The sequence below is a fragment of the Scyliorhinus torazame genome, chromosome 1, assembly GCF_047496885.1.
Source record: "Scyliorhinus torazame isolate Kashiwa2021f chromosome 1, sScyTor2.1, whole genome shotgun sequence".
Classification (NCBI taxonomy): domain Eukaryota; kingdom Metazoa; phylum Chordata; class Chondrichthyes; order Carcharhiniformes; family Scyliorhinidae; genus Scyliorhinus; species Scyliorhinus torazame.
In genome coordinates this window covers 403,583,541-403,610,379 of record NC_092707.1, presented here as the reverse complement: position 1 = coordinate 403,610,379, position 26,839 = coordinate 403,583,541, and the positions used below count along the sequence as shown (strand labels likewise).

General features: G+C 45.9%; 1 protein-coding gene across 5 annotated transcripts in view; it reads left to right on the top strand.

Moving 5' to 3' along the window:
- Nucleotides 1-26,839, top strand: part of LOC140428040 (collagen alpha-1(XII) chain-like) — a 462,913-nt gene that overhangs the window by 91,274 nt on the left and 344,800 nt on the right. For 3 of the 5 annotated variants that reach the window (XM_072514040.1, XM_072514030.1, XM_072514048.1), the window contains exons 4-11: nucleotides 2,052-2,195; nucleotides 2,679-2,735; nucleotides 7,852-8,115; nucleotides 8,515-8,679; nucleotides 9,795-9,968; nucleotides 11,459-11,749; nucleotides 14,649-15,251; nucleotides 17,882-18,154. The exons of the other annotated variants lie outside the window; for them this stretch is intronic. In XM_072514040.1, coding sequence (XP_072370141.1) covers nucleotides 2,052-2,195; nucleotides 2,679-2,735; nucleotides 7,852-8,115; nucleotides 8,515-8,679; nucleotides 9,795-9,968; nucleotides 11,459-11,749; nucleotides 14,649-15,251; nucleotides 17,882-18,154 — 1,971 coding nt within the window. The remainder of the gene's footprint in view (nucleotides 1-2,051; nucleotides 2,196-2,678; nucleotides 2,736-7,851; nucleotides 8,116-8,514; nucleotides 8,680-9,794; nucleotides 9,969-11,458; nucleotides 11,750-14,648; nucleotides 15,252-17,881; nucleotides 18,155-26,839) is intronic. 5 annotated transcript variants of the gene reach the window in all.

Below are 26,839 nucleotides of genomic sequence, written 5' to 3'. Positions count from 1 at the left end.
TTATCATTGGTATGTCATTTTGGAAATTATTCATTTGATATTTTTCAAAAGTTTGCTTTTCCAAAGCCACCTGCTTTTGCTAATTGTTGCTTCACAGCGCCAGGGTCCCAGGTTCGATTCCCGGTTTGGGTCACTGTCTGTGCGGAGTCTCACGTTCTCCCTGTATCTGCATGGGTTTCCTCCGGGTGCTCCGGTTTCCTCCCACAAGTCCCGAAATACGTGCTGTTAGGTTAATTGGACATTCTGAATTCTCCCTCTGTGTACCCAAACAGGTACTGGAATGTGGCAACTAGGGGCTTTTCACAGTAATTTCATTGGAGTTTTAATGTAAGCCTCCTTGTGATAATAAAAATTATGATTATTATTAATTTTTATCCCTGCTATGAGATTCCCAGAAAGTCTTAAATTGAAACATATCATGGTCACTGGCCTCCAGAGGATCAACTGCTCTCATATTTCTGGCTCTTACCCGCTGGAAGAGTCTGATGCTGATATGAATTTCTCATGTTAGATCAAATGCAGCACTGTGTCACAGTACACGTAATTGCAAAGGCTTTGATCACTTTTTCTGTTCGTTTGACAGACAAATTTTGCAATAATGCCCCTGGTATGTCACACCTTTCTGCATTTTAGGTCCATGAAAGTCGAATTGTTATCATCCATTTTCACTGTATTCACATGGTCAAGATCTACCCAGGCTGCCATTAAAGACTAACTTACTGTAATTTATTCCTTTATTTATTCCCATACCCAGTAAAATTTGATTGGACTGAAACTCTTGGGGATGAGACTTCCTTCCACTGAGGGGTGAAAGTCCCACTCTCTGTTTGTTATGACCGTACCCCAGCTTATGATCACTATGGCGCGACCTTTTTAAAATTGGTCAGTTTCTGACTAAATTTTTTTCTGGGGGTGGACCCTAAACCTCTTGCCACATGTCTGTGCCATAAACAGAGACCGTGATAAGGATAGACTGAAAACCTGAGGGTCAGGTCAAACCGAGAGGGCAGACCCACTGCTCCCAATGACATATTCCTGTTTTAAAATTGCCTTAAGATCGCCTGCGCCCCAGATGGACCAACTGAATCCACCTTCCCATAGTTTTCTGGCAGAGTTATTGGATTGGATAGTAATACAAGACGGCCTGTGATTTTCTGATATTGGCATCAGACCTGCAAGGTTTCTCAAAGGGAGTTAGCATTTGCAAAATCTGCCCAAACCCCGGTTTCAGAAGAGGAGGGAGAAAATTGGAGTAATGAAATGGAAACTAAATGCATCTTTTTGAGCTGGAGTCTGTTTATTTTCATGAACATTTCCATCTCTTCTGGCCTATTGGTTCTTAATTTAACTATGTCTAGTGGTTCCTATGGAAGAAAGGGGGCTCAGATTATATTTCTTTTAACCATGTTATCATTTTATTCTAACTAATCCACCTAGAGACTAATATTTCCTGTTTTATACCCTGTCCAATTTTACTTAGGATCCTGTTAGTTACCTTCCAGGCAGATTGGATTAATATTAGACACAGGAGTTTAGTGTAATTTTATAAAAGCCACAAAATTATTTTATCAAAATGTATTTTTTACATTGTGGGGGAGGCACTGATATAGTTGTATTGTCACAGGACTAGTAATCCAGAAACTGAGGGTAATGGTCTGGGAACCTGGGTTCAAATCCCACCTTGACAGATGGTGGAATGCGAATTCTATAAAAATCTGGAATTAAAAGTCTAATGATGACAACAAAACATTGTCGATTGTCATAAAACACCATCTGGCTCACTCATGCCCCTCAGGGAAGGAAATCTGCCACCTTAACCTGGTGTGGCCTACATGTGACACCAGACCCATGGAAATCTGGTTGACTTAAAAGTGCCCTCTAAAATGGCCCAACAAGCTCCTGTGTTCAAAGGCAATTAGGGATGGACAATAAATGCTGGCCCAGCCAGCCGACCACACCACAAATTAATTTTTTAAAATGTACATGACCATTGTTTTTTTTTAAACATGTGACTTTCTTGTTTTTTCAATGGATAATTTTTGCTACTCCAGCTGGACCTGCAAAGGAAATGATATTGCCCCAGCGTGCAAGCAAAACCACGTTAACGGACCTAATTCCAGATACGGAATATGTGGTGACATTAATTGCCTTTGACCATTCGTCAGAAAGTGTACCAGTCTATGGACAACTCACAAGTAGGTACAAACTGCATCTTATAGCTTTTCTATGGACTCTAATATATGCATGGTCATGTTATATTAATATCACCTTTTATAATGGTCACTGGCCTGTAACGAACATAAATTAGACAGATACTTTAGTCAGAACTGAAAGCTTACATTCCACCAATGTCGGCTGGTGAAAGTGAATGAAAAATCTGGGCCAGCACCAAACAAAAAACTGACCATGAAAACTACTGGATTGTTGTAAAAACCCTGCCTGGTTCACTCATATTCTTCAAGGAAGGGAGCCTGTTTTCCTCATCTGGACTACATGTGAATATTTTCACTTCACATCGATGATGGAATAACACACCCATGTTTACTCACACATTGGGGTGTGCCACTCCTCACAGTGAACTCCTCAAAGTTCATTCCTGGGTTATTTAATCATGGTTAATTAACAGAATATTAATCAATTTCTTTGCTGACTTACATATTTATCTATTTCCCTCCTAGTTCAAACAGGTCGCACACCGACTAACCGGCCAAAGAAAATAGAAGATCTTTCTCAAAGTAAGTTTGATGGGTTTATTTTCAATTGCCACTTTCTCCTCAGATATACTCAATGTACAGATTCAGAATTCAAAACATCAACAACTTGTGTTTTATATATCATCCTCGAAGGACAAGGGCAGCAGACACATGGGAACACACCACCCATAAGTTCCCCTCCGAGTCACTCACCACCCTGACTTGGAAATATATCGCTCTTCCTTCACTGCCACTGGGTCACAATCCCGGACCTCCCTCCCTAACAGCACTATGGGTGTACCTACACCACATGGACTCCAGTGGGTCAAGAACACAGCTCACCACCACCTTCACAAGGACAATTAAGGATGGGCAATAAATCCCACAGCCTGAGAATCAATTTTAAAAATAGAACACTTAAATTTCGTCCCAAGGCACTTCATAGAGGCATTATATGAAATTTGACCCATGGGGGCGGATGTTTGAGGGCAAATCAACATCTGACATGTGGGAGGCTTTCAAGTGTCAGTTGAAAGGAATACAGGACAGGCATGTTCCTGTGAGGAAGAAAGATAAATACGGCAATTTTCGGGAACCTTGGATGACGAGTGATATTGTAGGCCTCGTCAAAAAGAAAAAGGAGGCATTTGTCAGGGCTAAAAGGCTGGGAACAGACGAAGCCTGTGTGGCATATAAGGAAAGTAGGAAGGAACTTCAACAAGGAGTCAGGAGGGCTAGAAGGGGTCATGAAAAGTCATTGGCAAATAGGGTTAAGGAAAATCCCAAGGCTTTTTACACGTACATAAAAAGCAAGAGGGTAGCCAGGGAAAGGGTTGGCCCACTGAAGGATAGGCAAGGGAATCTATGTGTGGAGCCAGAGGAAATGGGCGAGGTACTAAATGAATACTTTGCATCAGTATTCACCAAAGAGAAGGAATTGGTAGGTGTTGAGTCTGGAGAAGGGGGTGTAGATAGCCTGGGTCACATTGTGATCCAAAAAGACGAGGTGTTGGGTGTCTTAAAAAATATTAAGGTAGATAAGTCCCCAGGGCCTGATGGGATCTACCCCAGAATACTGAAGGAGGCTGGAGAGGAAATTGCTGAGGCCTTGACAGAAATCTTTGGATCCTCGCTGTCTTCAGGGGATGTCCCGGAGGACTGGAGAATAGCCAATGTTGTTCCTCTGTTTAAGAAGGGTAGCAAGGATAATCCAGGGAACTACAGGCCGGTGAACCTTACTTCAGTGGTAGGGAAATTACTGGAGAGAATTCTTCGAGACAGGATCTACTCCCATTTGGAAGCAAATGGACGTATTAGTGAGAGGCAGCACGGTTTTGTGAAGGGGAGGTCGTGTCTCACTAACTTGATAGAGTTTTTCGAGGAGGTCACTAAGATGATTGATGCAGGTAGGGCAGTAGATGTTGTCTATATGAACTTCAGTAAGGCCTTTGACAAGGTCCCTCATGGTAGACTAGTACAAAAGGTGAAGTCACACGGGATCAGGGGTGAACTGGCAAGGTGGATACAGAACTGGCTAGGCCATAGAAGGCAGAGGGTAGCAATGGAGGGATGCTTTTCTAATTGGAGGGCTGTGACCAGTGGTGTTCCACAGGGATCAGTGCTGGGACCTTTGCTCTTTGTAGTATATATAAATGATTTGGAGGAAAATGTAACTGGTCTGATTAGTAAGTTTGCAGACGACACAAAGGTTGATGGAATTGCGGATAGCGATGAGGACTGTCGGAGGATACAGCAGGATTTAGATTGTCTGGAGACTTGGGCGGAGAGATGGCAGATGGAGTTTAATCCGGACAAATGTGAGGTAATGCATTTTGGAAGGTCTAATGCAGTTAGGGAATATACAGTGAATGGTAGAACCCTCAAGAGTATTGAAAGTCAAAGAGATCTAGGAGTACAGGTCCACAGGTCATTGAAAGGGGCAACACAGGTGGAGAAGGTAGTCAAGAAGGCATACGGCATGCTTGCCTTCATTGGCCGGGGCATTGAGTATAAGAATTGGCAAGTCATGTTGCAGCTGTATATAACCTTAGTTAGGCCACACTTGGAGTATAGTGTTCAATTCTGGTCGCCACACTACCAGAAGGATGTGGAGGCTTTAGCGAGGGTGCAGAAGAGATTTACCAGAATGTTGCCTGGTATGGAGGGCATAAGCTATGAGGAGCGATTGAATAAACTCGGTTTGTTCTCACTGGAACGAAGGAGGTTGAGGGGCGACCTGATAGAGGTATACAAAATTATGAGGGGCATAGACAGAGTGGATAGTCAGAGGCTTTTCCCCAGGGTAGAGGGGTCAATTACTAGGGGGCATAGGTTTAAGGTGAGAGGGGCAAGGTTTAGAGTAGATGTACGAGGCAAGTTTTTTACGCAGAGGGTAGTGGGTGCCTGGAACTCACTACCGGAGGAGGTAGTGGAAGCAGGAACGATAGGGACATTTAAGGGGCATCTTGACAAATATATGAATAGGATGGGAATAGAAGGATACGGACCCAGGAAGTGTAGAAGATTGTAGTTTAGTCGGGCAGTATGGTCGGCATGGGCTTGGAGGGCCGAAGGGCCTGTTCCTGTGCTGTACATTTCTTTGTTCTTTGTTCTTTTGTTTTGACACTGAACCACATGGGGAGATATTATGATAGGTGACCAAAGGTTTGGTTTGAGAGGTAGCTTTAAGTATAGTATTTGTTGAGAAGGAAGTAAAGAAGTAGAGTTTAAAGGAGGACATTTCTTAACTTTAAGCCCTGGCAACTGATGTGTTGGCTACCGATGGTGAAGTGATAAAAAAATCAGAAATGTGCAAGGGGCCAGAATTGACCTAATGCTTAGATCATGGAGGGTTGTAAAATTGGAGGAGGTTTCAAATACAGGGAGGGAGGAGGCCACAGATCTACTTGAACATCAGCATGAGAACTTAAAGTTGCGGTGTTACTGGACAGTCAATGAAGACCAGTGAGCACAAGAATAATTAACAGAGTTAGACTATGGGAAGGAGAACTTTGCAATGAAATGCCATTTATGGAAGGTGGCAGGCTGACCAGAAGAGTGTTGGAATAATCAAATCTGGAGGTGACCCAAAAGGTGAAACCACTTTGGGATTGCGATTGTTCTTGTCTTGCCTATTTTTATTGTTCCTGTCTGATAAAAGTAAACTTCCCTGTGACACTGCCACCCACCCCCACCTTCACTTGTAGAATTGTATGTGAGCAGAAGGTGGCTTCATTCTGGATAGCTGTATCACTAGCATCATGGAACTTTGAAACCAGGCCTCTCACTCTGAACGGACACATGTGATGCGCAATCAATTGCACAAAGACTAAAGTTGGGTACAACTGTGGCTTTATTACAGTCAGATGCGTGGCCTCCTGCTGCAGCTGGCGAAATGGCAGGGCACTGGAGGTCATGCATATTTATACAGTTCTCCATGGGCGGAGCCAGCCGGCAGGAGCTACCGGCGAACCTGTAGTGCAGGTCCTACCTTACATCTCCTATTACAGTGGTTCACCACAACATGTTAACCCGTGTTCATGTGGTGATGATGTTGTCATTTAGGAGACATTTATGCCCCGCTGTGGAGATGATGGAAGGTGATCTCTAAGTCTCCCATCAGTGATACTACTTTGATAAAATAGCACTGTTGGAATAATCTGTTGGAGGGGAGTGCTGGACACTGTCCATCTGAAAGCAGGAGCTGGAATAAACCCGTATTCTCCAACACGTAAGCCACTCGACATATGTGGTTAATTGTAAATCCAGATGCGCTTAATTTCTGTTCTGATTACAAAGTGATCTCAATAGTCATTATGGCATGGTGTGTGTGTGTGTCAACTTTTAACCTTTGGCACATTAGTTGGTAAAACGGTAAGATGAAAGGAGGGAATGCAAGTATTTTTTTGATTATTCGGATGCTTTCCTTCCTCTTTTGCTGAATGGTTAGACATGTTTAAGTCTGTCTGTTCACCTCATTTTTATTCTTTCACGGACTGTGGGAATCGCTGGCTAGACCAGCATTTGTTGTCCATCCCTTATTGTCCTTGAGAAGGTGGTGGTGAGCCTTCATCTGGAACTGCTGCAGTCCATGCGGTGTAGATAGACCCGCAGTGCTTTAGGGAATTCTGGATTTTAATTCTGAGACAGTGAAGGAACGCCAATAAATATCCACGGTCAGGATGCTGAGTGACCTGGAGGGGGACTTGAAAGTAGTGATGTTCCCATGTGCCTGCAAAGGTCAATCTCATTGCATGTGTGCAGAATCATAGGATTATATGCACAGATGGAGGCCATTCAGCTAATCATGCCTGTAACAGCTCTTTTAAAGGGCCATCTAATTAGTCCTACTTCCTTACCCTTTGCATTCACTCTCTTTTCAGTCATTGTATTTCAGATCACAACAACTCGTTGTGTCAAATACTATTCTCCTCACGTCTCCACTGGGTCTTTTCCAATTACTTTAAATCTGTGTCCTGTGGTGACACTCCTGCCAGTGAAAACAGTTTTGCTCTAACTGTTTGGGGCAGCACGGTAGCACAGTGGTTAGCACAGTTGCTTCACAGCTCCAGGGTCCCAGGTTCGATTCCCGGCTTGGGTCACTGTCTGTGCGGAGTCTGTACATCCTCCCCGTGTCTCTGTGGGTTTCCTCCGGGTGCTCCGGTTTCCTCCCACAGTCCAAAGATGTGCAGGTTAGGTGGATTGGCCACGCAAAATTGCCCTCAGTGTCCAAAAAGGTTAGTTGGGGTTACTGGTTTACGGGCATGGGTTGGAAGTGTGCACTTAAATGGGGTGCTCTTTCCAAGGGCCGGTGCAGACTCGATGGGCTGAATGGCCTCCTTATGCACTGTAAATTCTATGTTCTAAAAAATATCCCACATGGTTTGAAAACCTTCTATTAAATCTACACTTTAACCTTCCCTGATCCATGAAGAACAATCCCAGCTTCACCAGTCTCTCGACAAAACCAAAGTCCCTCATCTCTGATACCGTTCAGGTAAATCTCCTCCGCAAAGCTTCTGCACCCTCCCATGCTTGATATCGGCTGCAATGCAATGTCTTTTTTTGTATTTAATTTGTGTGCCTGACATGCTGCAGGTGACCATTAATCATTGTTAACTCCTGCCGTAAATAATCAATCTCCTTCTTTCCATTTCAGGGTGCTCGGCCTCGGCTGTGGCCGATTTGGTTTTTCTGGTCGATGGATCATGGAGCGTGGGGAGGGCAAATTTCAAGAAAATCAGAGAATTCATCTACTCCCTTTCTTCTGCATTTGAGATTGGCGAAGACAAGACCAGAGTTGGAATTGTGCAGTACAGTTCAGATACAAGGACTGAGTTTGACTTAAACAGATACAGCCAGAAGCTGGAGCTACTGAATGCAATTGTTAATCTGCCCTACAAAGGAGGAAATACCATGACTGGTACAGAATGTCTTTTTTATTCTGTTTGAAAGTGCCTCAGTTGTGTTATAAACTGAGATTGAAAACATATGAAGTTAAGATCTAGTTACAGCCTGAGAATAAAATGGCTACCTGTGTCTGAGTTACAGGCTGGAATATAATTTATGTACAGAATAATGAATAGTTGGGTATAAGTTACAGGCTGGAATCTAATTGCGGGGTTTGGATATTTAAGTGAAGGATACCTGTGTGTGAGTTACAGACTGGAAACTAATCAACGGGTTCAGGTGACTTATATATAGGGAAATTAGAATAATTGGAAGGCATTAATATTGCAGGAGCAGAACTATCTGATATGAATTAAATCACTGTCATTGAATTGAGTGACTGATTTGGAATTGACTAATTTTGGGTTTGAAGGTGAAGCCATTAATTACTTGGTACAGAACACCTTTAGTGAAGCTGCTGGAGCAAGAAAATCCTATCCCAAAATAGCAGTCATCATCACAGACGGCAAGTCCCAGGACCCCGTGACAGAAAGTGCTGAAGCTCTACGCAATATCGGGGTTGAAATATTTACATTGGGTAAGTAGCTTTTATAGTTCCAATTCTTTCTTTTGCCAAAACCCACACTCACACCATAAAGCATGGACAGGGATAAAGCCATTGAGCTCTACAAACCTGTTCATTCCAGAGGCTGCATGCACAGTGCACTATAGTTGACTCAGCCTATTGAGTGTAAATTTCTGTAAAGTTTCTCGTTTTGCTTGCCAAGGTGAATAAACCAAAATATACGTTTGATCCTGAATCCAGCTGTATATTCCCCAGAGCTGTTGCTTTCTTTGGCATTACATCTAATGTCTACAATGTCCAAATCCATCCAAGCCTTGAATACTTCACCCACATCTTGGGAGCCTCTTGGGCACCTTCCTCTCACACTCCTGGGCCGAACACAGAAAAATGTTTGTTTTCTCATTGGAAGCTGTCTCCTTACCTCCAACTGTGATCCTCTCTCTTTTCTTTATTTGATTCTTATTCACATGGATCATTGCTCCTCATCTTTCGCATTCATACCAAGGTCCAGATGCATTGTTTTGTAAACTTTCCCTCCATCCCTCTTTTGTGCAGCCTCCTACTCTAACTTGCTTTTTCTTCCAGAAACAAACTACTGTGGAGCTCCTCACTTACTTTCACCTTTCTGCCTTCTGTGTGAAAACTGGCTGCCCCGTGTCCGTGACTATACTACAAAAAATACTTAATTTACTGTAAATTGGACATCCTGAGGTGTCAAGGTGCTATGTAAATGCAAGTCTTTTTCTTTTTTCTGTGTAAAATCTAAAGGCTTTTATGCCCCAGGTCTGGTGCCACCTAATTAGTTCCACTTGATTGATTTTGCCTCCGGTTGGAGTTCTTGTTATTTTTCTCAATTGTGGGCCAATGGATTAAATTGACCTGAGAAATAACAATGAGTTCTTTTAAGCATAATTCCTTGGATATTGAGATCTCATAGATGTGACAGGTGATAAATAAATGTGACCTATCATTGGGAAAAACAAGGTACCCAGAAAGTATTGTAATCATGGATGATGACCAACAAAAGATGTTTCATGACAGAGTTTTTTTCTCCCAATGCTATGCACTAAAAGAGCTAAAACAAAGTCTTTGTTGACTCCAATTTCCTTGTGCTTGCCTTCTCTCAGGTATAAAAGGAGCAGATTTGGACGAATTGAAACTCATCGGCTCCTCCCCCTTAAACAAACATGTTTTTAAGGTGGCAGACTTTGACAAGATCCGGGACGTCCAGAATGAAATAATTAACCTCGTGTGTTCTGGCATTGAAGAACAACTCAGCGATATTGTGAGTGGGGAAGAAGGTAGGAATTTATTCTCAGTCTGTGGGAATGGAAAGTATCTTCCATTCCACTTGAATTGAATAGTGATTGTCAACATGCTCATGTATTTGGAGATATTTCTTAGAATATTCCCTGAGGGAAGGGAAGGGGAATAGGTGGATTGTTGAGAAGCAGCCTCAATGCCGAACATTGGTTGAGTTATGTTTCTCAGGGCAGGACGGTTGCGCAGTGGTGAGCACTGCTTCCTCACAGCATTCGATCCTGGCCCCGGGTCACTGTCCGTGTGGAGTTTCCACATTCTCCCCGTGTCTGCGTGGGTCTCACTCCCACAACCCAAAGATGTGCAGGGTAGGTGGACTGGCCATGCTAAATTGCCCCTTAATTAGAATTTTTCAAGAAAGAGTTACGTTTCTCCAGCATTGCACTCTCATTCCGCCAAAGCAAAGGCAAGAGATCTGGAGAACACAGTTGTAATTCAAGGCCATTGTGTATTATGCTCGGATTAAATCAGTTTTTCCATTGTGAATTTTGGGAACTGAGATCAGGCATGGTTGTATTGAAATAAGAGACATTTTCTGCTTCAGACACCAGGGACATAATCACCAGGGAGCAAAGATGGAACACAGCTGCTAATATTTCCTTTGCCATTGGTACTGTACCCCTCTCCATCCCAGCTCACTCAGTAATTGTTCCTGATGCCACTTGCAAGGCTATGTCGGGAGTCAAACCAGTGCTATTTGTAGCAACTGATGGAGGCCCGTCGCAAAATGCTCTACCCTGGTCTCAAAATAACTTCTCCCTTCCCCATCATCGCCGGGCCCTCCATGTTCAGGAGAAACCATTGGATTGGCTCAGCAGAGCAGCTACAAGATTGCACATCTCCTCCACCTCCAGACAAGCTGGAGGAGCCAATGTGTTGATGGTGATCTCATTGAGGATACATTGAACAGGCCATGGGGTAACCAGATAGAGGTCTTTACAATTCTGAGTTCATTTGATAGGTTAGATATAAAGAAAGTATTTTAACTCACCATGGATCCAAAGGTAGCGGGCTGGATTCTCTGTCGGCGAGATCCTCTGTTTCGCCGGCAGCGCACTCACGCCCGCCGATTTCTTGATGCCGTGGGGTGCCCACAATTGGAAACACCATTGGCCAGCTGGCGGGACGGTAGGATCCCGCTGCCGCTGTGGATGCGTCGCACCAGAACATCCCGCCCAGGGATTATAGATTGCAGAGAGTGACCAATAAATCCAACAAAGTATTCGAGAAAAACCTCTTTATCCGGAGAATGGTGAAAATGTGGAACTTGCTACAGAGAGTGGTTGAGACAGTCGTCACAAACACCAGCAAATCATTTGGGTCAAATGTTCTGTTTCTGTGGAATAACATCTCCCCTGACGAATGAAAACAATGTAAAATTGAACCCCATAGATCTTTGGAAGTCTATATTTTGTACATATAGAGCATCCCAGGGAGGTTGTTAATGGTTTACTTTGTCTTGATCTGGCAGTGGTTGAACCACCTTCCAATCTGCAAATCTTGGAGAGTGCGTCAAACTTCCTGAAGATTACCTGGGATTCATCACCTGGTCAGATCACTGGCTACAGAATCCACCTCATTCCCATGGTGACAGGCGTCCAGGAGCAGAGCATCAATACTGATTCCGTAACCAGAACCATAGTGGCCAAAAACCTCACTCCTGACACTGAGTACCAGGTTAATCTATATGCCATGAAAGGACTGGCATCCAGTGAGCCTGTAATAATAATGGAAAAGACGCAGACTGTTCACGTGTCAGTTGGTAAGTTGCCAATTCGTGCCGTACACAATCCAATTGGTACTGACAGAACTATGTTACGCCAATGACACAGAATAGAGAGATAGAAAGACAATCTTTGCAGATTGAGAAGGTGTAGCTCACATGCTTCCTGTTTTGAGGAGGATAATAGAAGTAGCACATTTAAGGTAAGTCATTCAAGAAAATGAACATAGGAACTGGAAGAGGGAAAAAGTGAAGTTAGTGGCAATCAGAGGACACTCTCCTCTGATTGGAGCAATACCAAGCTCAAAGGAAGGTGACTGTGGTTGTTGGAGGCCAATCATCTCATGCCCAGGACACTGCTGGAGGGATTTTGAGGGGAGTGTCCTCAGCCCAATCATCAGTTGCTTTATCAATGAAGTTCAGAAGTGGGGATGTTCACTGATGATTGCACACTGTTTCATACTATTTGCAAGACCTGATAGCACTTTTATCTCTGAATCAGAAAATTATGGCTTGAAGATGTATTCTAGAACTTAGGCAAATGACAGGCAAGAAAAGACCCACTGGTTCATCCAGCCTGTGCCAAATAGCTGTGATGTTTTAATTATTTATTATTTTTAAAATTCATTTACGGGATGTGGGCGTCGCTGGTTAGCTTATTGTCCATCCCTAGTTGCCTTTCAAAAGGTGGTGGTGAGTAGCCTTCTTGAACCGCTGCAGTCCTTGAGGTGTAGGTACACCCACTGTGCTGTTAGGGAGGGTGTTCCAGGATGTTGCGCCAGAGACATTGAAGGAGTTGCAAAGTATTTCCAAGTCAGGGTAGCGAGTGACTTGGAGGAGAACCTCCAGGTGGTGGGGTTCCCAGGTATCTGCTGCTTTTCTCTTTCTAGATGGGTAGTGTTTGTGGGTTTGGAAGGTGCTGTCTAAAGAACCTCGGTGAGTTACTGCAGTGCATCTTATTGATGGTACACACGGCTGCCACTGTTCATTGGTGGTGGAGGGTTTGAATGTTTGTGGAGTTTGTGGAAGGGAGAGCAATAAAGCAGGCTGCTTTGTCCTGGATGGTGTTGAGCATCTTGAGTGTTGTTGGAACTGCACACATCAAGGTGAGTGTAAAGTATTCCATTACACTCCTGACTTATGCCTTGTAGATGGTAGACAGGCTTTGGGGGGTCAGGAGGTGAGTTACTCACCGTAGGATTCCTAGCCTTTGACCTGCCCTGGAAGCTACAGTACTAATGTGGCTAGTCCAGTTCAGTTTCTGATCAATGGTAACCCCCAGGATGTTGATTGTGGGGGCTTCAGTGATGGTAATGCCATTGAATGTCAAGGGGCGGTGGTTAGATCCTCTCTCGTCAGAGATGGTCATTGCCTGGCACTTATGTGGTGCAAATGTAACTTGCCACTTGTCAGCCCAAACCTGGATATTATCCAGGTCTTGCTGAATTTGGACATGGACATCTTCATTATCTTTGGAGTCACAAATAGCGCTGAACATTGTGTAGTCATCCACAGACATCCCCACTTCTGATCTTATGATGGAAGGGAGGTCATTGATGAAGTAGCTGAAATTGGTTGGGCCTGGGACACTACCCTAAGGTACAATTACTAATTGACCCCAGTCTTCCAAAAGGATCAGTGATCGACACAGAGTCCAGTCGTTAAACTAGAATAATATACCACACAATCCTATGAAAGCAGTCTTTAAGATTGTGAAAGGATAGATGAAGAAAAGTGATTTCACTTGTGGTGATAGCAAAACTAGGAACCATAAATATAAAATCATCCTTAATAAATCCAGCAGGAATTCAGGAGAAATTTCTTTACCAGAGTGTTGAGAATGTGGAACTTGCTCCCACAGGGAGTGGTTGAAGTGAAAAGCATAGATATCTTCAAATGGAAGCTGGGTAAATATATGAGGGTGAAAGTGATATAAGGATATATTGATGGAGTTAAATGAAGTAAGATGAGAGGAGGTTGGTGTGCAACATAAACATTAGCACAGACATGTTGGGCTGTATTAGAAGGTCTCATACTGGTAGGGAATATACAGTGAATGGTAGAACCCTCAAGAGTATTGGCAGTCAGAGAGATCTTGGTGTACAGGTCCACAGGTCACTGAAAGCGGCAACACAGGTGGAGAAGGTAGTCAAGACAGCATACGGCATGCTTGCCTTCATTGGCTGGCATTGGCATTGAGTATAAAAATTGGCAAGTCATGTTGCAGCTGTATATAACCTTAGTTAGGCCACACTTGGAGTATAGTGTTCAATTCTGGTCACCACACTACCAGAAGGATGTGGAGGCTTTAGAGAGGGTGCAGAAGAGATTTACCAGAATGTTGCCTGGTATGGAGGGCATTAGCTATGAGGAGAGGTTGAATAAACTTGATTTGTTCTCACTGGAATGAAAGAGGTTGAGGGGCGACCTGATAGAGGTCTACAAAATTATGAAGGGTATAGACAGAGTGGATAGTCAGAGACTTTTTCCCAGGGTAGAGGAGTCAATTACTAGGGGACATAGGTTTAAGGTGCAAGGGGCAAGGTTGAGAAGAGATGTACGAGGTAAGTTTTTTCCACAGAGGGTACTGGGTGCCTGGAACTCGCTGCCGGAGGAGGTGGCGGAAGCAGGGACGATAGTGACGTTTAAGGGGCATCTTGACTAATACATAAATAGGATGCGAATAGAGGGATACGGACCCTGGAAGTGTAGAAGATTTTAGTTAAGATGGGCAGCATGGTCGGCGCAGGCTTGGAGGGCCAAAGGGCCTGTCCCTGTGTTGTACTTTTCTTTGTTCTTTGAATGGCCTATTTCTGTGCTGTAAGCTCTATGTTGCATGGTACCTGTAAGGCTTCACAACCACGAGAGCTGTTGACTTCTTCTTTTCATCACAAGAAAAGTGACATTGAATTTGATCTCTTCTTTTTGACCCCTGCAGAATGTACTCTGGATGCCAATACACAAGCAGACATTGTCTTATTGGTGGATGGTTCCTATAGCATTGGCCTCAGCAACTTTGCCAAAGTCAAAGACTTCCTGGAAACCTTGGTCAAGACGTTTCAGGTTGGCCCTGACCGCATCCAGATTGGTCTTGTTCAGTACAGCCGGGATCCCTATACAGAATTTACCCTCATGAAACACTCAACGCTGGATGATGTGGTACGGGCTGTGCGCACTTTCCCCTATAGGGGAGGCTCCACCAACACTGGCAGGGCCATGACCTATGTGAGGGAGAAGATCTTTGTCCCGGAGAAGGGGGCCAGATTCAAGGTGCCACGGGTTATGGTGCTGATCACAGATGGCAAATCCTCTGATGCCTTCAAGGCCCCTGCCTTGAGATTGCGGGAAGCAGGAGTCGAGATCTTTGCAGTGGGAGTCAAAGATGCAGTATTCAGCGAACTGGTGACCATCGCCACACCTCCTGATAATACTCACGTGTACCAGGTAGACGACTTTGATTCCTTCCAGCGAGTGTCAACTAAGCTCACAAGGACCTTATGTCTCAGGATCGAGGAGGAAGTGAAAGCCATCAGAAAGCGAGGTTAGTGAGTGGAAAGTATCCCAGCTAGATGTATTCACATTGAGCTTTATTGGAACATAATGTCCACATGCTCAGAAAGGAATATGTTTCTGTCACTGGGGTAAAACAAGTTGTATTATATAAACTGCTCATTAAATCTTCTTCCTGTCTGAAATTGAATGAATGAAACTGATAATCGGGTGGGGTCTTGAGTAAATCCCGCAACACAAGATTAATTGATAACCGCACACGGAATTTCAAGCAAGGTGGGAGAGAGTGAGTTAGGGCAGCTACCTTCTCAGCCTATTCCCCAAAACACACACTGAGTTCAAAATGGGTTCCAACCTTAAAGCATGTATCTGTCAGGTGATTTCCAGTAAATCCACTAGCCTTTTGCCATTGCCAGTATTTTCTCCATCAATTAAAATGATCCAAACCATTCCCTTTAAAATAACAGTCAGCATTTCATTTGGCTTCCCAATGGCCTGCTGAACATGCATGCTCTCTGTGATTTATGAATGATTTCTCTGTGCTGCAACTTTCTGAAGTCTTCCTCCATTTATATAACATTCAGCTTCTTTATTCATCCTACCAAAGAGCATAACTTAACATTTTCCTACAGTATATTCGATCTGCCAAGTTTTTGCTCACTCCCCTAAGCTGTCTAAACCTTCCTTATGCTCTTGGTGGCATCCTCAACATTTGCCTTCCCATCCATTTTTTTGTAATCTGCAGATTTGGCAACAGTGCATTCACTTCTCTTGTTCGAGTCATTCTGACGTGCCCAAGGTCCTAAATTGAATATATGAATTGGGTTATTTTATTCTAAAATTGAATCTTAGAATGTGGGCATCACCGCCGAGGCTAATATTTATTGTCCATCCCTTATTGCCCTCGAGAAGGTGGTAGTGAGCCGCTTTCTTGAACTGTTGCAGTTCATGTGGTATATGTCCATCTACAGTGCCATTGGGGAACATTTTGACCCAGGGACAGTGAAGGAACGGTAATAGATTTCCACGTGAGAATGGTGTGTGACTTCGAGGGGAGCATGCAGACGGTGGTGTTCCCATGGACCTACTGCCATTGTCCTTCTCGGCGGCAGTGGTCACAGTTTTGCGAGGTGCTGCCTATGCCACCTTGGTGAGTTGTTACATTGCATCCTGTAAATGGTACATACTGCTGTCACTATGTGTTGGTGATGGAGGGAGTGAGCATTTAAGGTAGTGAATAGATTGCTGCAGGCTGCTTTGTCCTGGATGGTGTTGAGCTTGTTGAGGGTTATTGAAGCTGCACTCATCCAGGCAAGTGGAGAGCATTCATTCACACTCGTGGGGCGAGATTCTCCGACCCCCCACTGGGTCGGAGAATCGCCGGGGGCTGGCGTGAATCCCGCCCCCGCTGGTTGCCGAAGTCTCCGGCACCGGAGATTCGGCGGGGACGGGAATCGCGCCGCGCCGGTGGCGGGCCTCCCCGCGCGATTCTCCGGCCCGGATGGGCCGAAGTCCCGCCGCTAAAATGCCTGTCCCGCCGGTGTAAATTAAACCACCTACCTTACCGGCGGGACAAGGCGGCGCGGGCGGGGTCCTGGGGGAGGGGGGGGGGCGCGGGGCGATCTGGGCCCGGGGTGTGCCCCCACGGCGGCCTGGCCCGCGATCGGGGCCCACCGATCCGCGGGCGGGCCTGTGCCATGGGGGCACTCTTTCCCTTCCGCCTCTGCCACGGTCACCACCATGGCGGAGGCAGAAGAGACTCCCTTCACTGTGCATGCGTGGGAAGCTGTCAGCGGCCGCTGACGCTCCCGCGCATGTGCCGCCCGGAGATGTCATTTCCGCGCCAGCTGGCGGGGCACCAAATGCCTTTTCCGCCAGCTGGCGGGGCGGAAATTCGTCCGGCGCCGGCCTAGCCCCCAAAGATGCGGAGCAGTCCGCACCTTTGGGGCAACGCGATGCCCTTCTGATTTGCGCCGTTTTTGGCGCCAGTCGGCGGACATCGCGCCGTTTCCGGAGAATTTCGCCCCTGATTTGTGCCTTGTAGATGGTGGACAGGCTTTGGTTAGTGAGGAGGTGAGCTACTTGCTGTAGAGTTCCCAGCCTCTGACCTGCTGTCGTGGTCAAAGTATTTGGGTGACTAATCTCATTAATTATTTGGTCAGTGACGATCCGGGTATGTTGATGGTGGGGGTTTCAGTCAAATTAGCAAATACATTTCACACAAATATATTAACAAGTAATTGCGAACATCACACAGTGCTAATTCAAGTAAGGAATGTTTCTCAAGTGACATTTCTTCTTGATTTACTCAGCATCTGGCAGAATTGGTAACCAAATTTGTAAAGAGCAAATTTTCTCTTTATATTTTTCATGCTAAGTGGAAATGTTATTTCAACAGTCAGCATCTGATTTACATTTTACTTTCTTTACAAATGATAGATTAAACAGCCTTAATCCAGTAAAAGAATAAAAATTGTTATGTTTGTGCAGCATGTTGTTGAAATGAATTTAACTGTACAGACCTATGGAGCCAAAAAGTATCCCATTCCTTGTCACTGAAAGCCTTCAACCTGAACAGTACAAATATTCATTGAAAAGTTGAAAGTAAAGTTGATTATTCCAACAGAACTGGTAATAATTGGTGTATCTTTCTCTGACTAGACTTCGCATTGGCCAAGGATCTGAGGACCAGTGACCAAACATCGCGTAGCTTTCGGGTGAGCTGGACAGGAGCTGGCTCAGATGTCATATCGTACTTGTTGAGGTACAAGGTGGCAGAGGGTGGCGACTTTATTTCAATCCGAGTTCCTGCAGACCAAACAACCAAAGTCCTGACTGATCTTCTGCCTGAAACGACCTACCTAGTCAGTGTGGTTGCAGAATACCTTGAAGGCAGCAGCTTCCCTTTAGACGGAGAGGATACCACCCTGGAAGGTATTGTATAACTGCAGGCTATGGGAATGGAGTAGTTGTGTTACCAGATAACAATCTAGAGAATAGGAGCTCAAATCCACCTATGGTAGTTTGCCAATTTAGTCTCAAAATAAAATGCTGGCATTAGTAAGAGCAACTGCAATTACTGTAAAGGCCCAACTAGCCCTTAAGAAAGAAGAATGTGCATTCACATAGCAACTTACTGGACATCTTGAAGGGCTTTACATGGAATGAGGTGTAGTTACTGTTGTTATGGGAACAGACTGTCCACACATGGCCTGAGCCGAGTCTCCAGCCCAACTATGAATCCTAACTTCTCTCTGAACTGCCCAATTATTACCTGAGGGTAATGAGGGTGGGCTGCCCCCCTCCTGGATAAAACATTAAAAAATACACATTTATTCGTCTTTGGCTACCTTTTCTAAACGGCGTTTGTCCTCATCTTTTGTCATTTAAATATCAAAGTTTACATCATAAGAGAACAGTAATGATTTTTCCTTCAATGATCAGTTTTTGATTTTCATTTTATAAATGATTAAAGCATAGTTATGGTGAGGCAAAAGACAGTGGGGGGGTGGTGGCTTAGTGGCATTGTCACTGGACTAGTCCATGCAGCCTGGAGATTTGGGTTCAAATCCCACATTGGCAGATGGCAAAATTTTAATTAAATAAAAGTAAATCTGGAATTAAAAATTTAATGATGGCCACGAAACCATTGTTGTAAAAACCCATCTGATTCACTTATCTTCCTTTCGAGAAGGCAGTCTGCTCTCACTCACTCACGCACTACATGTGACTCTAGATTCCCAATAATGTTAAATAGCACACAAGCCATATATTAATTAAAAAAATTATCTGCTTTTTTTTTTGTTGGACATGGACATTGAGAGACACTCATAAACAGGTAAATCAAGTTCAGGTACCGATCAGCCATGGTCAAACTGAATGGTGTAACAGCCTTGATGGGCTGAATGTCCTCCTCCTTTAATAACTTGCATGATGATGCACCAATATGAATATAAATGTCAGTACCATTCTAAATATTTCACTGAGGATGACATCAGTGACACTATGTTAGTAGAGGCCTGTGTGCTATGAGACTCTGCTGCACCCATTGAGGAGTTCTCAGATGGGATTTCAGCACCTAATTGAGTTATTAAGCGGGCTTCACCGAAATCGGCGCGATGGCCCGACGCTGGTGTCAAAAACGGCGTGAACCACTCCGGCGTCGGGCCGATTGGAAGTAGCGGAATTCTCTGTACTTCCAGGGGCTAGGTGGATGCTGGAGGGGTTGGCGCCCTGCCAGCTAGCGCCGAAGGGACTGTGCGAGTTAGCACATGTGCAGACCAGTCAGCGTATTCTGGCGCATGCGCAGGGGGTTGTCTTCTCTGCGCCGGCCATGGTGGAGCCCTACAGGGGCCGGTGCGGAAAGAAGGAGTGCCCCCATGGCACAGGCCCGCCTGCAGGTGGGCCCCGATCGCGGGCCAGGCCACCGTGGAGGCCCCCCCCCAGGGTCGGATTCCCCCGCACCCCCCTAGGACTGCACCAGCCAACTTACCTGCCAAGTCCCGCCGTGTGGGACCATGCCTAATCCACGCCGGCGGGACTGGCCAAAAAAAGGCGGCCACACGGCCCATCGGGGCCCAGAGAATTGCCAGGGGGGCCGCTGCCAACGGCCCCCGACCAGTGTGGCGTGATCCCCGCTCCCACCCGAAAACCGGCACCAGAGAATACGGCAGCCGGCGTCGGAGCGGCAGGGCGGTATTCGTGCCGCCTCCCCCGGGGATTCTCCGACCCGGCGGGGGGTCGGAGAATCCCGCCCATTGTATTTGAGCTGAGCATAGTGCAGGTCACAATCGCAGCCCTCAGTATTCCTGGGCTAGTGTTCTGGTAATTGACCAGTTTACCCACCTTTATTGTCCAGTGAAAAGTATATCTCTAAAAATCAGTTTCCCGACAACAGGATAAACTTTAGCAATAAAGTTCTTGGTACTTTAAAGGCAGATTAAAAGTGAGTCAAGCTTCCCAACCAAACATGTTAGGATGCACTTCTGCATGAATTAGCGCACCCTGCATGTTCATTAAAAGTCCTATCCTTGCTCATTGTGATCCTAACATCTTCCTCCCTTTTTAAAACGTTTCCAAGAAATCTTCTCTCCACTTTTGGTGCTCTCTGCTAAGTCTCTCACCTACAAAGTGCATTGAGATATCTTTCTAGTTGTGAGGTGTATCGTAGAAATGTAAACAAAGAACAATACAGCACAGGAACAGGCCCTTCGGCCCTCCAAGCCTGTACCGGTCATGATACCACCCTTGGCCAAAGCCCTTAGTACTTCCCACCACCGTATCTCTCGATACCCATCCTATCCATGTGGGGAGGGAGTGGCGTAGTGGGATTGACGCTGGACTAGTAATCCAGAAATACAGAGTCATGCTCTGGTAAACCCGGATTCGAATCCCGCCATAGCAGATTGTGAAATTTGAATTCGCTGAAAGATTTGGAATTTGCAGTCGAAAGATGAGCATAAAACCATTGTTGATTCTTGTAAAAACCCATCTGGGGTTTAAGGGAGGAAAGCTGTCGTCCTTACCTGGTTGGGCCTACATGTGACTCCAGACCTTCAGCAATGTGGTTGACTCTTACATGCTCTCAGGGATGGCCCAGCCAGTGTTGCCCACATCCCATGAACAAATAAATTTGTCAAGATGCCTTTTGAATGTTGTTAATGTATCTGCTTCCACCATTGTATTTAGTGCATTCTGCACAAATTGCTATTCCACCACCGCTCCTCTCCCCTCATCCCCTGAAGAGAGGAATTTCTGAAAGGAATGGCTCCAGTGTCTTGGGAACTCTCAGGTACTGTTCCTGTGATGATTTTCAGCAGGAAGCTTTCATGCTGAATATTCAATTGTGATTGTCCCATTTTTTCTTTACAAACACACCAACCATACACACCCCAAATTGTTGCTTTACACAACTGCTGATTTTCATACCAATTTAAACTAAACATCGAGGAGAGAGAAAAATCGAATGTGAACTCTGTGGAATCTCCAAGGATTTACTGCAATCATCCTCTGGAAGTCAAAAACCAAATGAAGTTGATTCATCCAATCCAAAAACCTAACTTTTTCTGTCCCATGATTTGTAAAAGAGTTGATCTTGAAGTAGTAGAGGGGAGGATAAATTGTTATCTTTGGTGCCAGAAAAGCCGAACATTAGGGGCGCCATTCTCACTCCCGCGACTAAGTGCCCACGCCATCGTGAACGGCGTCGAGGTTCACGACGGCGCGAATCGACCCTGATCTCGACCGATTCAGGGTCCGAAAATTGGCTAGGATCAGGGCCGCGAGAAACTCGGGGGGGGGCGTGTCACAAAAGCAGCGTCATCAGCGCGCGCCGGGCATTGGCGCCGCGTAAATGACGAGGCCGGCGCCGCCTAACTGGCGTCACCCGCGCATGTGTGGTTGCCGTCCTCCCCGAGGCCGCCCCGCAAGCAGATGTCGGATGGATCTTGCGGGGCGCGGAGGAAAGGAGGTCCTCCTTCAGAGTGGCTGGCCCGCCGATCGGTGGGCACCGATCACGGGCCAGACCCCATTTGAGGCCCCCCCCCCCCCCCCCGGTGCAGGAACCACCCTCCCCCCCACAGGCCGTCCCCCCAGCGTTCCCGCGCTGTTCCCGCCAGCAGCGACCAGGTGTGGACGGCGCCGGTAGGAACACGCCGTATTGGGCAGGCCGCCCGGCCCATCCGGGCCGGTTGGGAGAATCGCCTGGCGCGCCATTTTTCCACGCGACGCCGGTCCGATGCCCTCCCACAATTGACCCAAGCGGCGAGAACGGCCCCGTCGTGTTCTGCACGGCGCAGGCCGGAGAATCACCCGAGACACCCAAAATGGCGATTCTCCGCTATCCCCGCTATTCTCCGGCCCTGATGTGCCGGGCGGCCTGCCCAATACGACGCATTCTGACCCCCAGGCAGATCCTAATACCCTTTAAAGTTAGCGTAGAAAGTTACTCAGGTCAATTCCATATCACTATAAAGGGGCCAAGCAATACATTTTGTGATGCCCAAGATCAAATGAAATATTGAAATATCTAGTTGTACCTGATGTGTGAAGAATTCTGTAGCATTCTCTGACTTCAATGCGCCAAGAGAGTAAACACGGGGCGGGATTCACGGCGGCCAACGGCCATTCTCCGACCCGGCGGGGGGTCGGAGAATGACGCCCGAGATGTGATTCCATGATTGGACAACATTTGTCAAACAATCCCAAAGTGTGCTAAGAATTATGCTGATAACCAGTGTAAAATTGTCAGTCAGGCTTGCAATGTAACACATTTGCGTGTACTTAGAAGCGGCATACATTAATACACAGGGCCCTATTCTTTGCAGACAGAAAGGACATATACACACATTACGCCTGCTTCATCTAAGCAAAATAACTGACAGTCATTCTTTGACTCATTCCTCAGGGTAATGCCTTGACAAATCAGGATCAAGTTGCCTGGTATGAGCTTCGAAAACGCTTTGCAATTAACTTTTAAAAAATAAATTTAGAGTACCCAATTATTTTTTTCCAATTAAGGGGCAATTTAGCATGGCCAACCCACCTACTCTGCACAGCTTTGGGCTGTGGGAGTAAGACTCATGCAGACACGGGAGAATGTGAAAACTCTACACAGACAGTAACCTGGGGCCAGAATTGAACGTGGGTCCTCGGTGCCGTGAGGCAGCAGTGCTAACCACTGTGCCACCGTGCTGCTCTAGTTTTGCAATTAACTATCAATCGCCATCAGCTGAGGGATTTTCCATGGCACTGCCTCCAGCAATCAGAGTCCACTTTCCAACCAATCAGCACTTTCCTCTTGTACAGTATAAATCATTGTTTTTCTCTTCTATTGGTATTCTTGTGGTATCTGATGAGTACAAGACAAAAAGCTTCAACATGCCTCTCTTTTCAGCAATACATAAGTTCTGTTCTACCAAACATCTATTGTCTGCTCTCTGGTGCCAAGCCAATAACTAAGAGATCCAGGAGGCTCAGAGGATTGAAAGGCAGGAGAAGATTATGGAGGTAGGAAAGTGAGACCATCTTCTTCTTCTGTTCTCTGCCCGAAGGGAGGCCTCGTCAACAGGCCATGGTCTCCACCATGGGTAGGGCAAAGAGGCAAGATCTGAATGTACCCCCCTCCTTCCAACTGTAATGGGCACTGCATCCTGTATTGTTGGCATCACATTGATTACCACTGGCTGCTGTTCATGCTGACTCTTTTTCTATTTATTCATTCATGGGATACAGGCATCACTCGCCAGGCAAGTGTTTGTTGCCCATCACTAGTTTCCCTTGAGAAGGTGATGGTAAACTTCCTTCTTGAACCACTGCAGTCCGTGTGTTGCAGGAACAACCACAATGATGCTAGGAAGCGTGTTCCAGAATTGTGACCAAGTGACAGTGAAGGAAAGGCAACGTATTTCCAAGTCAGTGGGGCTGTGACTTGGAGGGGTACTTGCAGGTGATGATGTTCCATGCATTTGGTTCCCTTGTTCCTGCTAGGTGGTAAAGGCCACCGGTTTGGAAGGTGCGGTCGCAGGAGCCTTGATGAGTTGCTCTAATGCATCTTGTAGACTGTACACACTGCGGCCACTGTGCATTGGTGGTGGAGAGAGTGAATGTTTATTGTAGTAGATGTGGTGCCAATCAAGGGGGCTGCTTTGTCCTGGATGGTGTTGAGCTGCCTGAGAGTGTCGTTGGGGTTGTATTCATCCAGACAAGTAGGAAGAATTCCAGTTTGTTTCTGGCTTGTGTCTTGTGAATAGTAAACCTGTTTTGGTGAGTCAGAAGGTGAGTTACTCTCCACAGGATTCGTAGCTTCTGACATGCTCTTGTGGCTCGAGTATTTATATGGCTAGTCCAGTTCAGTTTCTGCTAAATGGTAACCCCCAAGATATTGATAGTGTGAGAGTCAATGGTGGTAATGCTACTGAATGTCATGGGGAGATAGTTAGATTCTCTCAGTGTTGGAGATAATCATTGCCTAGAACTGTGTCACGCGAATGTAACTTGCCACTCATCAGCCCAAGTCTAGATATTGTCCAGGTCTTGCTGCATTTGAGCATGGACTGCTTCAGTATCTGAGGAGTTGCAAATGGTGCTGAACATTGTGCACATCTCCACTTCTGAGCTCATGATGGAAAGAAGGTTATTGATGAAGCAGCTGAAGATGATCAGGCCAACGACAGTACCCTGAGGAACTCCTGCAGCAATGTCCCTGGGCTAAAGTGATTGACCTCCAACAATCACAATCAATTTTCTTTGTGCAAGGTATGACTTCAACCAGTGGAGGGTTTTCCCTCTGATTCCCAATAACTTCAGTTTTTCTGGGGCTCCATGACACCACATGCAGTCAAATGCTGCCTTGATGTCACCTCACCTCCGGTCTTCAGCCACTTTGTCCATTTGGACCAGAGCCAAAAGAAGATCAGGAGTTACGTGGCCCTGGTGGAACCAAACTGAGTGTCATTGAGCAGGTTATTGCTTGATAGAACTGCCGATGATATGTTCTAGCGCGTTGCTGGTAATTGAGAGAAAACTGGGGTGGAAATTGGCCGGTTTAGATTTGTTCTGCTTTTAGAGTACATAACATGTCTGGGCAATTTTCCATATTGCTGGGTGGATGCTAGTGTTGTCGCTGTACTGGAACAGCTCGGCTGGGGCGCAGCGAGTTCTGGAGCACAAGTCTTCAGTACTATTGCCAGAATATTGTCAGGGCCAAGAGCCGACACAGTATCCAGTGCCTCCAGTCATTTTTTGATATCATGTGGAGTGAATCCATTTGGCTGAAGACTGACATCTGTGATGCTGAGGACCTCCAGAGGAGGCCGAGATGGATCATCCACTCGTACTTCTGGCTGAAGATGATTGTAAATGCTTCAGCCTTGACCGTTGCACAAATGTGCTGGGCTCCCCCCTCAATGAGGACAGGAATATTAGTGGAGTGTTCTCTTTACTGTCCATCACCGTTCATTACTGGATATGGCAGGACTGCAGAGCTTAGATCTGATCTGTTGGTTGTGAGATCACATAGCTTTGTCTACTGCACGCTGCTTGCCCTGTTTGGCACACAAACAGTCCTGTGTTGTAACTTCACCAGATTGACACAGCAGTTTTAGATGTGCCTGGTGATGCTCCTGGCAAGCCGTCCTGAACTCTTCATTACACAAGGGTTGATCCTCTGACTTGATGATAATGGTAGAGTGAGGAACATGCTGGGCTAAGGTTACAGATTGTGGTTAAGTGCTACTGTTGGTGGCCTACAGCACAGTTTGAAATCTATTCCACATAGCATGGTGGAAGTGCCACATGACATGATGGAGGGGATCCTCAATGGGGAGGCGAGACTTCACAAGGGCTGTGCAGTGGTCACTCCTACCAATACGGTCATGGATAGATGTAACTGGAACAGGTCTACTGGTGAGGATGAGGTGAAGTAGCTTTCTCCTTACCACCTGCAGCAGATCCAGTCTAGCAGCTATGTCCTTTGAGACTTAGCCAGCTCAGTCAGCAGTAGTGCTACCAAGCCACTATTGATGATGGACATCAAAATTCCCTATCAGAATACATTCTGTGCCCTTGCTACTCTCAGTGCTTATTCCAATTGGTGTTCAATATGGAGGAATACTGATTCACCAGCTGAGGTGGGGGATGATGGTAGGTGGCAACCAGTAGGAGATTTCCTTGCCCATCTTGTCCATATTTGGCCTGGTGCCATGAGACATCATGGGGTCTGGATTCGATCTTCAGAACTTCCACGGAAATTCCCTCTTGATTGTATACCACTGTGCTGCTACCTCTGCTGAGCCTATCCTGCTGGGGGAACAGGAATGGTGATGGTGGTGCCAGGGTCACTGTCTGTAAGGAATGATTCGGTGAGTATGCCAGGCTGTTGCTTGACCAGTCTGTGGGACAGCTCTCCAAACTTTGGCACCACCTGATATTAACAAGGAGAACTTTGCAGTGTGGAGAGTGTTCGGTGTGCCATTGTTATTTCTGGCACCTCGGTCAATGCCAGGTGATCCATCCTGTTTCATTCCCTTTAGACTTCATAGTGTTTTGATACAACTGCATGGCTTGTAGGCCATTTCAGAAGGCAGTTCAGAATCAACCACATTGCTATTGGTCTGGAGTCACACAGCAGTCAGATTGGATAAGTTCATTCGTGAACCAGGTGAATGTTTATGACAATGGATTACGGTTTCATGGTCACCATTACCCAGGCCAATTTCTTTTTTCATGTCAAAACAAAAACATTTAGGCCGGGATTCTCCATTGCAAGTATGCCATCCTACCGCTGCTAGCAAGGATGGATTTCCAAGTGAAAGTACCCCACGTCACTGGGAAGCCCACGGGCAGGGGTGCCCTGCCGGTGGGACCGGAGAATCCCGCTGCCAGCTAACGGCTGGAGAATCCCGCCCTTAATCTGCAAAACCATGAGCTGAAGAAAAAAAGGCCAAACTCTGAACTTTTAATTTCAGATTTATTAATTGAATTTCAATTCCACCTGCAATTGTGGATTTGAACCCAGATCATTAACCTGGGCCTCTGGATTACCACCACATTACCACCTCCCTAAATTCGGAACTGACTTGGAACTACATCACCATTCCTTTGTCTACTGCACGCTGCTTG